Source organism: Ammodytes marinus (genome assembly GCF_949987685.1).
Source record: "Ammodytes marinus genome assembly, chromosome: 9".
Taxonomy (NCBI): domain Eukaryota; kingdom Metazoa; phylum Chordata; class Actinopteri; order Uranoscopiformes; family Ammodytidae; genus Ammodytes; species Ammodytes marinus.
In genome coordinates, this window is record NC_137213.1 from 1401958 (window position 1) to 1419712 (window position 17755).

The following is a 17755-nucleotide window of genomic DNA, read 5'->3' on the forward strand; positions in this document are numbered from 1 at the left end:
GAGCCCGAGGTCCCTGAGCTTCACAGCGAGCTTGGAGGGCACAATGGTGTTGAATGCTGAACTGTATTCAATGAACAGCATTCTCACATAAAGTGCGTTCCAAATTATTATGCAAATTATATTTTTCTAAGAGTTTCCTAAATAGTCGATGCAAATGACAGTCAGTATCATTTTCAAGTCATCAACCGTTAAAGTATGATTCAAATTTTATTGAACAAACCTCCAAATGATTACGGTATTTTTTTCGAAAATAAAAAACTCAAAATGCACCGTTCCAAATTAAACAGAAACAGAGTTTCAAAACATTTTATAGGTTGTAAAGAAATACAAATGGTCATTTGTTGAATTTGCAGCATTAGGAGGTCATATTTAGTGAAATCAAAAGCTATTTCAATCAAAAACATCTTAACAGGCCAAGTTACATGTTAACATAGGACCCCTTCTTTGATATCACCTTCACAATTCTTGCATCCATTGAACTTGTGAGTTTTTGGAGAGTTTCTGCTTGAATATCTTTGCAGGATGCCAGAATAGCCTCCCATAGCTGCTGTTTTGATGCGAACTGCCTCCCAACCTCATAGATGATTTGCTTGAGGATGCTCCAAAGGTTCTCAATAGGGTTGAGGTCAGGGGAAGATGGGGCCACACCATGAGGTTCTCTCCTTTTATGCCCATAGCCAGGGCTGTACAGTGCGACAGTTTTGATCGCATTTGCTACTGAAATTGATCATGTGCGATGATGAATACAAGTACAGTCGCACCAGTGCTAATGAGCAGATGCTGTCTCTTTGAAACACAGAGGCGCTGGGCTCGACATTAACACTCGCCCAATGCGGGTGAATGTAGTCTTAGGCGAGTAAGTTATTAAGTCTACCCGCCTCCACTTTGGCTGGTGAAAGATGTGTGCTCGGGATCTGTGCTTGTGTTTTGCGGCGATTATAACTTCACCAACGGTTAAAAACAGGAAGGAGACGGCTCTCTTTACATTAACGTAGTCAAGTTAGCGCGTGTGCAAACAGAACATTTCCTGTGCGCCTTCACAATAAAAGTATGTTACTAGCCAAATGCGAGTTGACTTTTATTTTGAAGCAGGTAAGAACAGGAAGCCATGCAGTGCTCTAGCTTGAAAAGTAACTACTTCAGCTGCAGAGAGCGGTCAACAGTAGTACATTTAAACAAAGATTGACACAACCAATTTAACTTGGCCTAAATTGTATAAATATGTTTACTAATTTATTTAATAGGCTATATGTTCAATGTTTTAAAGTTTGGTTTTCATTAAAAGAATGAAATGTTCTAAAAATGTTTGTTATTATTAGCCTAATATAATAATGATATGTTTATATAAAAAATATATAGATATATAGACATTATTTTTATAGTTCTATGGGGGGAAATAATTCTGAATCAGCAAAAAAATTGCCATTGGAAGGTTAGACTATTTTGTCTAAATTGCAATCAGTGCACCCCTATTAATTTTTCTACAATTATTACTGCACACTAGGATATCTTATTCATTGAGAATCTCAAATAAAACCAAGATGAGATGCTCAAAGGTAATTAGAGCTAAATGCAAGGGTTAGGGTCATGCACATTTTTGATCATACTTTGTGTGCTACCAAATTTATTTTTGTGCTACTGAATTTTTTTGCTTGCTAGCACCAGTGCTACCACTTTAAAAAATAAGCGTACAGCCCTGCCCATAGCAGACAATGACAGCATGAGATGGTGCATTGTCATGCATGAAGATGATTTTACTACGGAAGGCACGGTTCTTCTTTTTGTACCACGGAAGAAAGTGGTCAGTCAGAAACTCTACATTCTTTGCAGAGGTCATTTTCACACCGTCAGGGACCCTAAAGGGACCTACCAGCTCTCTCCCCATGATTCCAGCCCAAAACATGACTCCGCCACCTCCTGTCTGCGGTGGCAGCCTTGTTGGGACATGGTGGCCATTCACCAACCATCCACTACTGCTCCATCCATCTGGACCATCCAGGGCTGCACAGCACTCATCAGTAAACAAGACTGTTTGAAAATTAGTCTTCATGTATTCCTGAGCCCAGTGCAACCGTTTCTGCTTGTGAGCATTGTTTAGGGGTGGTTGAATAATAGGTTTATGCACAGCTGCAAACCACTGGAGGATCCTACACCTTGAGGTTCGCGGGACTCCAGCGGCACCAGCGGCTTCAAATACCTATCTGCTGCTTTGTAATGGCATTTCAGCAGCTGCTCTCCTAATCCGATGAATTTGTCTGGCAGAAACCTTCCTCATATTACCTTTATCTGCACCAACCCGTCTGTGCTCTGAATCAGCCACGAATCTCTTCACAGTACGATGATCACGCTTCAGTTTCTTTGAAATATCTATTGTTTTCATACCTTGTCCAAGGTATTGCACTATTTGACGCTTTTCGGCAGCAGAGAGATCCTTTTTCTTTCCCATATTGCTTGAAACATGTGGCCTTCTTAATAATGTGGAACGTCCTTCTTAAGTAGTTTTCCTTTGATTGGGCTCACATCGCAAACTAATTATCACAGGTGTATGAGATTAATTTCAGTGATCCAAGGCATCCTGAGACACAAATACATACATGAGTTTAATTGAAAAACAAAAAATGTAAAGTTTATGACACTTCAATCCAATTTGCATAATAATTTGGAACACGGTGTATGTGTTCTTCTGGTCCAGGTGGGAGAGGGCAGTCTGGAGGGCGAGGGCGATGGCGTCGTCTGTGGACCTGTTTGCCCTGTATGCGAACTGCATGGGGTCCAGTGAGTCAGGGAGGGAGGAGGTGATGAATGATTTGACTAACCGCTCAAAGCACTTCATGACGATGGAAGTGAGTGCTACTGGGTGGTAGTCATTGAGGCAGGATGCTTTTGACTTCTTGGGGATAGGAATGATGGTGGACTTTTTGAGACATGTGGGGACCACAGACTGGAGCAGTGACATGTTGAAAATGTCTGTAAACACACCTGCCAGCTGGTCTGCCCACACCCTGAGAGCCCGGCCAGGTATGCCATCAGGTCCAGGGGCCTTGTGTGGATTAATCCTTTTGAAGGATTTGCACACATCTGCCCTTGTTATTGCTAGTGTGCAGGGATCCTGGTCCATCTGTACTTCCTCAGCCGGAGAGTAGCTCTCAAAACGTGCAAAGTAGTTGTTAAGGTCATCTGGAAGAGATGGAGACACTTCCTCAGTCACACTCGTAGTCCCTTTAAAGTCAGTAATTGTTCTGAGTCCGGTCCAAATGTGTCTTGAGTTGGAGCCCTCAAAGTTGGACTCTATTCTGTCCCTGTATTGTCTCTTAGCAATGTTTATAGCTCTCCTGAGTGCATACCTGGAATTGCTGTACTCCTCCAAATCACATGAGTTGTGGGCGGCAGTCCGTGCCTTAAGTTTGGCTCGGACTTCTCCATTAACCCAGGGCTTCTGATTGGGAAATGTCCGTACAGTAATCCGCAGCACGACGTCATCAATGCATTTGCCAATGTAGCAAATAACCGCGTCCGTGTGTGTGTTTAAATTGTCGTCTTTAAACCAAACACGTCCCACTCTGTAGTGCTGAAACAGTCCCGTAATGCAGAGTCTGATTGGTCAGACCAACGTTGAATGGTCCGCGTCACCGGCCTGTCACGTTTCAGTCTCTGCCTATAGTAAGGCAGAAGCAGTACTGAGCTGTGGTCTGATTTGCCGAATGGGGGTCGTAGGAGGGCCTTATATCCGTCGCGGAAGTGAGAGTAAACATGGTCGAGCGTGTTTTCGCCTCGCGTAGGAAAGCTGATGTGCTGGCGGTATCTCGGCAGGACTTTCCTCAAGTTGGCTTTATTAAAATCCCCAGCCACAATGAAAGCAGCCTCGGGCCGTGAGGTCTCCGTCCTGTCGATAACTCCATACAGCTCGTGCAGCGCTTGGTTGGTATCAGCGTCCGATGGTATATACACCGCTGTGAGCACAACCGATGTAAACTCCCTGGGCAAATAATAAGGTCGGCATCCGATCATGAGGTGCTCTAAGTTGGGAGAACAGTCCGATGAAAGTACCTCCACGTCTGAACACCACTTGTTATTCACCATGAAACAGTGTTGTAAGGAATGGGGCGAGTGGATTATGAATCCTTTGGATACCGCCTCCCATTTGCGTCTGGCCACATCGCCTCATCGACATCACATGCAATGTCATCCTTTGAGAAGCAACAGCGAAAATATTCCTGATATCCAGTCTAAATGACCTAATTACGCAGCTATTGTGTTGTTGGGCTGGAATCTCTGAGCTCACCTGAAGTCTATTTGTAGTGCTAAGGCTCACACTGATTGGTATTATATTAGCTTACAGTTTTTCACAATTGTTTAAACACATTTTTTGGAACATCAGACACAATGTGCACAATCTGAAACTAATTTACCAACTGCTTAACCAATTCTGCTGAACTCCAAACACATTTCCTGCCTTAGACTCATATTCTCATTCGAAAACACACATTTTTCACAACAGTACACACAATTCTCTATATCTTGCACACTCTTCCTGAATTCTCTCTCATGGTATTCACACAGAACACACTGCCAATCAAATTTCTAAACTCAAAAGGCTTTTGTGCAGTTAGCTATAGAAGGGTCAGAGATGAGCTCCTGTTTGCTGTGATTTACAGTAGACTGCACATTTTGGTACAAATACAGTTTTTGCCGAATACTGTAAACACTAAAAGTGACTGCTATGACCACAACCTCTAACTTTTGTAACTATGCCCTAAACCAAAGCACCAACCCTACACACACGATATATGCTTTTGCACTGTGTTTGAAATTCTCCAACACACTTCTTGAAAAAAAATTTAACTAATTGAATACCAATCAGTCTAAACCTTAGCACTACAAATAGACCCCAGGTGAGCTCAGCTCCTTTCTGAAACAGTAAGAGTCAGGGGAAGAGGAGGAGAGAGAGTGACAGGAGTACGAGGACAAATAAGGCAACAGACAGAGACACATACAACAGGAACACTATAGTGGACTATGTTATAGATCATGGCCTATCAATGAGGGAGCCTGGACAGAGAGTGCAGCCCAACCTGAGTCGCTCCATAATTAGGAGATTTAGACTGGATATCAGGTGATCATTTCCCTGTTGCTTCTCAAAGGATTGAGTGTGATGTTGATGAGGCGATGTGGCCAGACACAAACAGGAGGCGGTATCCATAAAAGGATTCATAATCCAACCACCCAATTCCTTACAACGCTGTTTTTTTTACCATTGTTCCCTAATTTTACTGTAATTGTTTCTTAGTTCATCCTGACACACTGAATTGCTTGAACTGCAGTCCTACCTATTCATTGTGTTTGTTTGAAATGGCAAAATAAACTATTCTGCAACATGTGTGTTAGCATTTGGCAAAAACCGTAAAGTATTTGTTGTTACTATAGGTGAAAGTGTATGAACATGCAAAGGCATAATTCTACTGATAAAGCATTCATATAGTGGTTTGCATTTATACTACAGTGTTTTCCATTCTGCACACCAGTGTTCAATGAGTGCTAGAAATGTCTAGTCATATGATGTGTGTGTTTGTCATTTGAAAAGAAAACACCATTTAGTGAAGAGTTACGTAACATTGTTTTGAGGGTAAAGTGTGCTTTTGCAAGAGAAGTGAAGGATTTTGCATTTTGTGTTTGAGTTTTGAGATTTGTGTTTAGGATTTTGAAAAAGTGAGGTAGTCTATCAGGAAATGTGTTTAAGCAATTGTGAAAAACTGTAATTTTTTTATTTTTCATGTGTGTGAGTCTGTGTTCTTTTCCAATTTTAGTTGTGTTTTGTATTTTAAATAGATGTGTTTTCCCAATGATAGCAGGAGATTTCATTTTGTGTCTTATGTGAAAAACAGTGTGTAATGTTTTGCAAGAAGTGTGTTGGAGAATTTCAAATACAGTGCAAAGCACTTATTGTGTTTGTTGGGTTGGTGCTTGTGTTTAGGGCATGGTCACCAAAGTTAGAGGTTGTGATGCTTTGGGCCTAGTAACCACTATTAGTGTTTAAGCATTAGGTAAAAACTGTAAACTAATTGAATACCAATCAGTCTAAACCTTAGCACTACAAATAGACCCCAGGTGAGCTCAGCTCCTTTGTGAGACAGTAAGAGTCAGGGGAAGAGGAGGAGAGAGAGCGACAGGAGGACGAGGGCAAAGAAAGCAAAAGACGTATATACACATACAACAGGGACACTATAGTGGACCATGTTATAGATCATGGCCTATCAATGAGGGAGCCTGGACAGAGAGTGCAGCCCAACCTGAGTCGCTCCATAATTAGGAGATTTAGACTGGATATCAGGTGATCACTTCCCTGTTGCTTCTCAAAGGATGACATTGAGTGTGATGTTGATGAGGCGATGTGGCCAGACGCAAACAGGAGGCGGTATCTATAAAATGATTCATAATCCAACCACCCAATTCCTTACAACGCTGTTTTTTTTACCATTGTTACCATTACTGTAATTTTTTCTTAGTTTATACTGACACACTGAAATGCTTGAACTGCAGTCCTACCTATTCATTGTGTTTGTCTGAAATGGCAAAATAAACTATTCTGGAACATGTGTGTTAGCATTTGGCAAAAACTGTAAAGTATTTGTTGTTACTGTAGGTGAAAGTGTATGAACATGCAAAGGCATAATTCTACTGATAAAGCATTCATATAGTGTTTTGCATTTATACTATAGTGTTTTCCATTCTGCACACCAGTGTTCAATGAGTGCTAGAAATGTCTAGTCATATGATGTATGTGTTTGTCATTTGAAAAGAAAACACCATTTAGTGAAGAGTTAACACTGTTTTGAGGGTAAAGTGTGCTTTTGCAAGAGAAGTGAATTTTTTTGCATTTTGTGTTTGAGTTTTGAGATTTGTGTTTAGGGTTTTGAAAAAGTGAGGTAGTCTATCAGGAAATGTGTTTAAGCAATTGTGAAAAACTGTAATAGAGTGCAGGTGCAGAGTGCTGTATGGTTTGTTGTCTTTAGTAAATCACCGTCTTTGGAGAAAAGAATCCAAAGTTTGGCTGTATTTATTAATGTGTTGTCCATTGTGTGGACAGATTGAAGGAAGGAATATATTGATCTGACATGTCGTATTGGAAATAATTGATTTTGTTGCAAGTGCATGTGTCAAATGTGATGTGAATGTGAGAGCATTCTGCAGATCAAAGGTCTCATGTTGGCCACAGACTTTCACTTTAGTCCTATCTGTCAAATGTTGAGGAAAACCTCAATTCTGAAGGCAGTTCAGAAAAACTGCAACAGTTAGCTTAGACTTTATCCAGCAAGCCAGCTCCAAAATAAGTACTGAAATTAACGTATTTATTTAATATAAAAGTGAATGGAGTCAAGCATTGTGCACTGTATGTGCTCTTTTATTTTTGTTGGTGATGTGTAGCTATAGCTGCTTTGTGCTGTCGGTTTTATGGCTCTGCACTGTGCTGGTCTGGGATCCAGCTTGCATTTGCTATCCATGGATATACTGTATGTACTTAGTTCATTTTGTCTTTACTATTTTTAATGTTATTTTATTCCAGGTTGTCTTTTTTAGAACTGGCTGGGGACAACAGATGAGAATTCACACACACACAGCTAACTCTGGCGCGTTAGGGTTCTAACCCTAACCCTAAACCTTACCCTAACCCTAACCCTAACCCTTACCCTAACCCTAACCCTAAACCTTACCCTAACCCTAACCCACTGAATGAGTGGTCCCTATCACAAATAATGTAATGAAATGAAATGAGCCTCCTCTCACCTTGTGCGTCCCTCCTTAACGTTGAACCAGGAGAAGATGTAGATGATGCCCACCACCATGTCAAAGACGATCTCCTCCCACTTGCTGATGCAGAAGTCTGTCTCACAGTGAACGATCCAGAAGGTCATGATGCACCAGTGCAGCACGATGAAGATCCCAAAGTAGAGCTGGAACACAGAGGCGAACAGGGCGAAGGTGATGACCCGCGCCGCGATGCTAAAGAAGTGCCAGCAGAACTGGATGGTGACGGCCAGGTAGCTGATGGGTTTCTTGTCCTCACGAGACTCTCTCAGGGCTTTCTGGTAGGAGGCCAGGGCCCAGGCCAGGGACACCAGGGACGCTGCTGCAGTCATACCTAAACACATACACAACGCCCATTCACTGCTTTGGTACTGTGCTCTATTTATTTTTATGATAATTGTTTGGCATTTTTCGCTTTTTTTTAGACTGTTTCGGAGAGACGAAGATGAAATGGGGCAGATAAAGGAATGACATGCAGAGAACGACCCGGGCTGGATTCTAACCCGGGTCTGCTGTGAAGAGGACTGAGCCTCATGGTGGGGGGTGGACACTACACCACAAGTGCCCAGGGGCCTAGTTTATAAACGTGGCGTAGGCTTAGAAGAGAACGCACGCCACTTTCTACGCAAACATTGGGATTTATAAAAACCAAACTTGACGGGAGAATGTGCGGTCCTCTTTGAACACTTTGACCAAGGCGTACAGAAGCATGTAACGCGAGAAAATATGACACAGGCCACAACACATAAGACATGCTTTGTATGTAGCAGGATGGCCTAGCGGAAAGAGTGTCCTCCCAGTAACCATGAGGTCTCTGGTTCCTCCCAGTAACCATGAGGTCTCCGGTTTCTCCCAGTAACCATGAGGTCTCTGGTTCCTCCCAGTAACCATGAGGTCTCTGGTTCCTCCCAGTAACCATGAGGCCTCTGGTTGTGGCTGCTGTAACATCTACAGTGCCCACCATCTCTACCATTGTTTCCTTGAGCGAGACACTTAACCCCACACTGCTCCAGGGGCGCTGTGTGGAGGACCCCCTCTGGAGTGTGGGACCTTATATGCGAAGAACACATTTTTATGTACCTTGCATCAGATAGGGAAAGAAAATATTAGTGTTGTTCACTGGCCACTTTTACCAGAGGGATTTTAAAAAAGGAGAAATTGAAAAGGACAATAGAAGGAATGATGGTATAATTCCTTAGAGCTGTTTCAATATCAGTGTCCAATATGGCTGCTGTGAAGAAGGCCGGTTAAGGAGGCTTTATAGTTGACCATATCTTCACATCCACATCTTACTTACTTATTATGTGTAATAGTAAATAAAATATAGCAGTTTAAATCAGAGATGTCTAAACATAACTCATAGATTAGGCTACATCAGAACACAAGGAAAAAACGGATTAATGGACTCAATGTATCTACTGAGAGTAAGACCAGAAGATGCAATAAAACAGCTTGGTTAAGTGAACATACAAGCAGCACGCCGTCCTTTATTAAAAGGTCATATAACATTATGGGCGACAGTGGCTCAGTTGGTAGAGCGGGTCGGCTGATGATCAAAGGGTTGGAGGTTCGATCCCCGCCCTGCCACCTGTGTCATGGTTGTTGTGTCCTTGGGCAAGACACTTCATCCACCTTGCCTCGTGTGAATGTCGATAGTTAGCCTGCTATCGGTGTATGAATGTGAGTGTGAATGGTAACGTGGGAAAGGAAAACAGGTCTCCCTTGTAAAAGAGTATTCTGTCTCAATGGGATTTACCTGTATAAATAAAGGTTAGATTATCAAGTGGATGGAACAGTCATCTCTCACTCTGCTATGGAAAGGGATGAGGACATTCAAGTGCAAATGTTGACAGTCAACAGTGAAATCCTCCACTAGATGTTTTGTTAAAATATCAGAACATTATCTGGTGGTTTGGGTGAGCAGTATTAAGTGAACTGAATGTGGACAACACAACTAGCTAGCTGTGGTTATGATGAGTGAGCAGGGATGATACACTTCAAACCGCCGCAGTTTGGAAATAATAACAGGATTTCATAATAACAGGATTTTATCTGAGGACAGAGTGACGTGTGTGTGTGTGTGTGTTACCTTGCACAGCCTGGAGCTTGTGTGTCTGTATGATGATGCACAGCTGCAGCACCAGCTGTGGGGCGCTCTCCAGGAAGGTGGCCAGCAGGTGCAGCATGCTCACATCTGCAAACTCATACACCATCCTCCAGTGGTAGCGCCAGCGCTCCGTCTCTGCACTCTGACCACTGCGCACGCCCAGGTAGATGGTGTGAAGGTACCTGGAGGAGAGAGGGGGACATAGCATTTTTACAGCAGACATGCTAACACCTTACATGTAAAAACAGTATACATCAACAAGGAGAGAGAATCAATATGCTCAACTCTTCTCACACTTTCTCACACCTTGCACTGCCAATCCTGCTTTTAAACGCACAATATTTCTAGGAATGTCCAAAACATCTAGCCTGGTGAGACCAGCCTGATTCACATTCAATTCTCTCCCACAGATCAGTCTGGACTTTCTACAATCTCCATGGAGAGGAGCCCGGCTCTGTCTGTTAGTGGAAGGCAGCCCCTGATTGGTTCATTTAGTCGTTGAAGTCAACATGGATCAATGCATAAACTTGTGAGATATACAGTATGGCTGGTCTGACAAAGCTAGATTGACAGATAACAGATTCATGATATATGAACCAGTCAGAAGCTGCCTTCCACTATAAGGAACACATACTTGGTCTAAATGCAGGCCCTGATTTGCCAGATAATTTTTTGACTGGCTCCTCCCCACGAAGATTAGAGAAATTCCAGACTGATCTGCAGGAGATTAAGAATGTTAAGGTCTGGAGATCAGGCTGGTCTCAACAGCCACCTGCACCAAAATCATCAATCATAAAATAGACCTATCAACTGTTCCAAATACCTTTCAGCCACTAGAGAAAGAATTTTGTGTCAGAGTGAAGTGCAACATTGTGACCTTCGCCCAAACTAAGACAGACAGGGATTACAAGCCTATATACAGCATGTAACATCTTTTGAATATACAACCACTTTGAGGCAGAGGTAGATTTGATCATAAAAGAGCACAAACCTCATCAGCAGAAAACAGACAGAGAATGCATGTTAAAGATGTTACATGTTACTTACTTACTTAAAGATCCTACAGTATATTGTGCTATTTTTCGGGTTCAGATTAAAATTTTATGACTCTACTACTGTTTTCATGGTGTACCAAAAATCTCTTTTTATTTCTCACAGCTGCATTGCTGTATTTCGTAGCCTCTCTGCGAAGACTTTCTGTTGAGAGCCAAAACACAACTGTCTTTAGGACCCCCACGTCTGCTCTCTGCCCCGTCTACCCTCTGCCTGGAACCTGGCCAATCAGAGCAGACCGGTCGGCCCCTAGCTTCACCGCTACACTGTGAAGTGAGCAGATTTGAGCAGACAGGGGAGGGCGGGGCAGGGACGGGCCTGAGCGTGTAGCAGCATGACCATACATGGAAAATCCGCGGTGTCCACATCAAGCAATCTAGGAAATTAGGCACTAGGGTGCCCCCTAGTTTTGAGCGCTGTGCACAGCCACCCAGGTACCAGCTGCCTGAAAGGGTGCCGAAAAGGTGGAGCTACACACTGCCGTCCGTTGATTGGTCAAAAGAATCATTTCTGCATTAAATCGCCGGTTTTAGTTTTGACTGTAGGATAGAAGGCAGTCGTTAGGTGTATGACACAGTTGTTAACTGTGGTTGTTTTGCAGGTTCTAGCAAATTGTTATATGTGGATGTTGCTTTTTGTGTGTTTGTTTTGCCTTTGTTTGTTTGTTTTTCTTTTTGTTTTTCTTTCAATTTGTCTTATGGTTATCTATACCTGTTTCTCAACCTCTTTTGTAAAATTCGTTGATAAGGTGATACAGCCACTCAGATTCAGAATGGTCCCTTTTGACAGATCTATTTATCAAAGTTTACATGGCTAGTAATCAGCTATTTAAAATATCCTCTTGGAATGTCAGAGGCCTGGGTAGATTGGTCAAGCTAAAACAAGTTATGACAAGGCTTAAACACTTGGGCTCTAAAATAGTACTCCTACAGGAGACACATTTAACTTCAGGGGAAGTTATCAGGTTAAGAAGAAGGTGGCAAGGTCAGGTGTTTGTGGCTAATTTCTCATCCCATGCTAGAGGGGTGGCCATCTTAATTCACAAGTCAATTCCATTTCAGGTCAATACCACCACTCTAGACCCCGGGGGTAGGTTCATTATTTTACAGGGCTCTCTCTTTGGTCAACATCTTATTTTAGTAAATGTCTATGGCCCTAATAAAGATGAGCCACAATTTTATAATAATATTTTCCTAACACTTGCCTCACTTAGAGGGGATATTATTATAGGTGGGGATTTCAATTGTGCGTTAAATCCAGATTTTGATCGTAATGGTAACCAGGACTCCTCCCACAATCAATCAAGGAAAATAATCCTTAACTTCATGGAAGAGTTGGGCCTTTGCGATGTTTGGAGGGAGCGTAACCCAGACAAGAGAGAATTTTCATGTTATTCGGCTACGCATAAGACGTTCTCAAGATTGGATTTCTTCCTGTTCTCCAAAATTTTAGTACCAAATGTGAAAAATTGTTATTACAATAGCATAATCATCTCTGATCATGCTACAGTATCTATTGAGTACAGTGCTACCAAAGAATTCTGTGGACCTCCCAGATGGAAATTTGATACTAAATGGTTGCAGGATCATGAATTTATCCGCTTCATTGACCAACATATAGATTTGTTTTTTCTCGTCAATACCACTGAAACTTCTTCTTTAATTAGATGGGAAGCTTTTAAGGCGTATATCAGAGGCCAGATCATTAGTTATACCAGCTTTAAATCTAAACAATTCAAAAACAAAATGACGGAAATTGAAAACCAAATTAAAGAGTTGGAAGGTGAGGTCTTAATTAACCATACCCCAGCACTTGAACATAAACTAACCATACTGAGAGCCCATTATAATGAACAGTCAGCAAACAAGGCCCTATCTAATTTAAATAAATTAAAGCAGTCCTTTTATGACCAGGGGGAAAAAGCCGGTAAACTGCTTGCCTGGCGAATTAAAAAATTACAGAATGAGAAAATGATCCACGAAATTGAAAATTCAATTGGAGTTGTTACAAATGACCAAAAGGAAATAAATGAGAGATTTAAATTATATTATGAAAAACTTTATAAATCTGAACTGCCTAGTAACACGAACAAGATCACAAGAACCAGTTTTCTTGATAGTCTTGATTTTCCATCTCTTTCTGTTGAGGACCAGGAACTTCTCGACAGTCCAATGAAGCTTTCAGAGCTAGAAATTGCACTTGCCGCTATGAAGGGGGGGAAAGCGGCAGGCCCTGATGGACTTCCCATCGATATATTAAAGACTTTTAAAGATAAGCTACTGCCTCCCTTTTTGGACATGCTTGAAGAAGCATTCAAAATAAATTCCTTGCCACCTTCTCTCTCAAAAGCTCTTATTATGAATATTCTGAAGCCTGGTAAACCACCTTCTAAATGTGAGTCATATCGACCCATATCACTCTTAAATGCTGATGCAAAGCTTATAGCCAAAGTCATAGCAAAGAGGCTAGACAATCTCCTGCCAAGTCTAATTCATGTAGACCAAAATGGATTCGTTAGAGGCAGACAGGCGTTTCAAAATTTAAGAAGGGTGCTCAATGTTGTTCATAACGAAAAGGAAAGACCAGATGCGGCCATTCTATCCCTGGACGCTGAAAAAGCCTTCGACAGAGTCGAATGGCCGTACTTATTTGAAATATTGCCCAGATTCGGTTTTGGAGAAAACATTATTAAATGGATAAAACTGCTCTACAACAATCCCACTGCTGAAGTTCTGACAAACACAATTATTTCAGAACCCTTTCCCCTAACCAGGGGTACCCGACAGGGGTGCCCACTGTCACCTCTTTTATTTGTCCTGTCAATCGAACCCCTAGCAATGACAATTAGATCGCACCCTTTAATAACAGGAGTTACAATTGGTAATGGTAAATGGACTTGTATAGCGCTATATCTCCGTTTATCACAGACTCAAAGCGCTTTACATTGTTTTGTACACATTCACCCAGTCACACACACATTCATACACCGATAGCAGCAGCTACCACGCAGGGTAGGCTTAGCACTAGGGTGCTAAGCTAACTAAGCTAACTATCGGGAGCAATTCGGGGTTCAGTGTCTTGCCCAGGGACACTTCGACATGTGGCGGGGAGACGGGGGATCGAACCTCCGACCCTGCACACCAGAGGCGAACTCCCTACCCACTTCGCCACTGCCGCCCATATAATTGGAAATTATGAACACCGTCTGGGCCTCTTTGCTGATGATATTGTTATTTTCTTGAGACAGTTAGCGCAATCCTTACCAACACTTACAAAACTGTTGGACACTTTTGGAAGTATCTCTGGTTATAAGGTGAATAACACAAAATCTAATATTATGTTTTTTAGGAAGACTGAGAGGGACACCCCCCCATTAGTGAATACATTTCATAACTCGACACATGGCTTTACCTATTTAGGAATAAAAATAACTCCAGATATCAACGACATAGTTCATACGAACTATGATCCCATTTTAAAATCTGTATCAGAATCCCTTAAAAGATGGTCAGAGCTTCCCATTTCTATGATTGGCCGTGTCAACATTATTAAGATGAATATCCTACCAAAACTTTTATATTTATTCCAATCTATCCCTTTGCAGCCCCCTTCTAATCTATTCCCCAAATTGAAAGAAATGACAACAAACTTTATTTGGAACAACAAACGCCCAAGGCTTAGACTCACCCTACTTTACTTGCCATTCGAAAGAGGAGGACTCAAAGTTCCAAACTTTATCTGGTATTATTGGGCGGCCCAGATTAGTGCAGCAATGTTCTGGTTCTCAGACAATTCCACTATACCCTGGGTCTCAATAGAAAATACCAATACATCTCCTCTCCCACTAAAGCTATATCTGTATTCTGATACATTGAAAAATCTGCTTAAAAACACTCATAACCCATTTGTCAAGAATACAATAAGAGTCTGGTATAAAATTCAATCTTATTTTAAAATAGACCCAGTTATTTCAGGCTTTACGCCGATCTGGGGAAACAGTAGATTTTCTCCAGGCAAAAGCGACCTTGGCTTTAAATTGTGGGCAGAGAGAGGGATTAGTAAAGTTATGGATATGTATAATGAAGATGGTCTGCTTTATAGCTTTGATGATTTAAAAACAATCTATAATATACCTTCAAAACATTTTTTCAAATACCTACAAATTAGGAGTTATATTTTAACAGCACTCAAACAGTCCCCCTTTAGACCACCTTTGTCTACTCTCGAAAAGGCTGTTATTGATCATCTTAAAGGACGTGGACAGGTCTCCTTGATTTACAAGATTCTTGTAAATGAATCTAAAGAATCATCAGATAAAAGTAGATTGGCCTGGTCTAGAGATTTGGATGTAGAGATTGCTGAGGACGAATGGAAGAGAGTTTGCCATGATGCACAAACCCAGACTATCAATACCAGATATAAACTTTTACAATTTAAATGGATCATGCGAACATACATGACTCCCTCTCTGCTATATCGCTTTGATAATAATAACCCTGATGTATGTATTAAATGTGGTCTTGAAGAGGGAATATTGTTTCATTGCCTCTGGAGCTGTCCTAATATTAAAAGTTTTTGGGAAAAGGTAATTAAAACTATTTCAGATGTCATTTGCACAGTTTTACCTGTCTGCCCCCGCATGTTTATCCTTGGAGTACTTCCACCAGATTTAAAGTTGTCAAGTCAGAACAAAAAAATTGTTATTCTCTGTTCCCTACTGGCTAAACACTGCATAGCAGTCACATGGAAAAGTACAGATACTCCGACAGTGAGTCATTGGCTCAAAAGCCTCTCCAACTGTTTAGCTTTAGAAAAATTGACATATGCCTCCAAGGGGAAAATGAAAATGTTCTTTAAAGTGTGGGGACAATTTATGGGATTTCTTGAGAGCCACCAAGCAAAGGGTTTACTTGATATTTAGATTTAGATATTTGCCATTTCTGATGCCAGTGCAATATTCCTGAACATTACTTGTGTATAGAAAATGCAGGTTGTAATTACTTATGTATCTTCTTTTCTTTTTAAGTATTATTATTTACTTGTGTTTTGTTTTTGATTTGTTTTATATGTGAATATTTGTATTTGTCTATGTGTTGAAAAAATTGAAAAGTCAATAAACATATTTCTCAAAAAAAAATCGCCGGTTTTATTCACCTCAGCAAGAGTGAAGAGAGTCTTGTGTTTAGTGAAAAATGCCGCTGCAGCACTCTGTTTATTGTGTGTTTTTTCCCTCGTCATTACATTTATCAGTGGGCTACACTTTGTCCCGCTGCTACAATGTCACCATAGTTAGCCTACGTAGCAGCCAGCGCTGTTCGCTCACTGTCCCTGTCGGCTTGCACCAAGCGGTGTCTGTGCATTTACCGGAGTAATACGCTCACAACACGGGGGGAATAAATATAATAATAATAATAATAAATGTTATTTATATAGCGCTTTTCTCCGACCCGACCCGCTCGGTGGAAACGAGGCATAAACCATTATAACAACATTTATAGGTCCGAAAAGACGAAAAAGCATAATAGTTGCTCTTTAATTAAAATAGACCTATGCTTTTTATACAATTAAGTGCTGCTGGGAATTCCACAATGTTGCTTCCAACTCACTGTTGATATTTACAAACTTAAAGACAGTTCTCATAACTGTAACTAACATCATGAGGGCTTTAACAACTGCATGGTGACAAGATGCTCCACTATGGTTAACATGACCTTTAACTTAACTCAACACAACCTCATTTGACATAACCCTATCATTCCTATTTCAAGTTAACAGTTGGAGGAATCACAGAAAACTGATATAAAACCGAATGTGGAAAAAAAATCAGGGAATTCATCAAATTGTTTGGTGCTTACAAATCTCTCATGTAGAATTTTTGCTATCTAGATGAATTAATGAACAATAGTTTAACTTCATCCCTCCTGGAATGAGCAGAATACAGTGCAGCTCATGGCAGTCCCACTCCAACTCTACCTCTCTCTAGACCTGAGCTCATTTCATATAGTCAAGTCATTATTACTTATAAGTTTGTCTGACAGTTCTGTCTGTGTCCCTAGGACCAAGACATCAGCTGCACGCATTGAGCTGCAATGTAGCAACTACTAATGTAATAATGTCAATGTAATAAAAGTGCATAATGTAATAATCGGCTTATAATGTAATAAAATCATGGCCGCCTAAGATAATAAAGGCTTTGCACATTTAATAATGTAATAGCTTATTACATTAAGAGGCTTATTGACAGCGCTCATAATGTAATAACAGTTCATAATGTAATAACTGTTCATAATGTAATAATAGCTCATATAGTGAGAAAAGTGTTGCATTAACATGATTTTACCTCTCAAATAAAGCTGCAAGTAAAGCAAAAGACATGGGCTGACTACTGAAGGGAAATTAAAATTGAGCTGAAGCAGGTAGGCGGGCGGTGCCAGGCTATCACAGTGAAACAGTGGCGCTGAGTTTCTGTTAGTGAAATACGCAATGTATTTCACTAACCATGTTAGGCTCCTCCTCTTTACCACATTAAGCTCCTCCCATTTACCATGTTAGGCTCCTCCCATTTACCATGTTAGGCTCCTGTCACTACACGATCTGAGGAGCCTGCACGATATGAGGTGCGCGCGCGCAAAATGGCCGTTAGGCTCCTCCCCTTTACCTTTATAGCCTCTCGGACCATAGGGGTCAGCCATGATTATTTTTTTCGCCGCCATTGCCCAAAATGTTTACGCAGGGGCGGGGCTTATTAACAAATTGGCCATAACTCCTTAACCATAGGTCCTATCATCATCA

At 41.2% G+C, this 17755-nt stretch overlaps 1 protein-coding gene across 2 annotated transcripts in view; it reads right to left on the bottom strand.

Moving 5' to 3' along the window:
• The window catches only part of xkr4 (XK related 4), a gene marked incomplete at both ends in the record, with an annotated part of 70072 nt that overhangs the window by 5553 nt on the left and 46764 nt on the right, over positions 1-17755 (bottom strand). The window contains 2 exons of one of the 2 annotated variants that reach the window (XM_080034893.1): positions 7783-8137; positions 9893-10092. In XM_080034893.1, the coding sequence (XP_079891019.1) occupies positions 7783-8137; positions 9893-10092 (555 nt within the window). The remainder of the gene's footprint in view (positions 1-7782; positions 8138-9892; positions 10093-17755) is intronic. The other variant, XM_080034892.1, reaches the window with a different exon arrangement.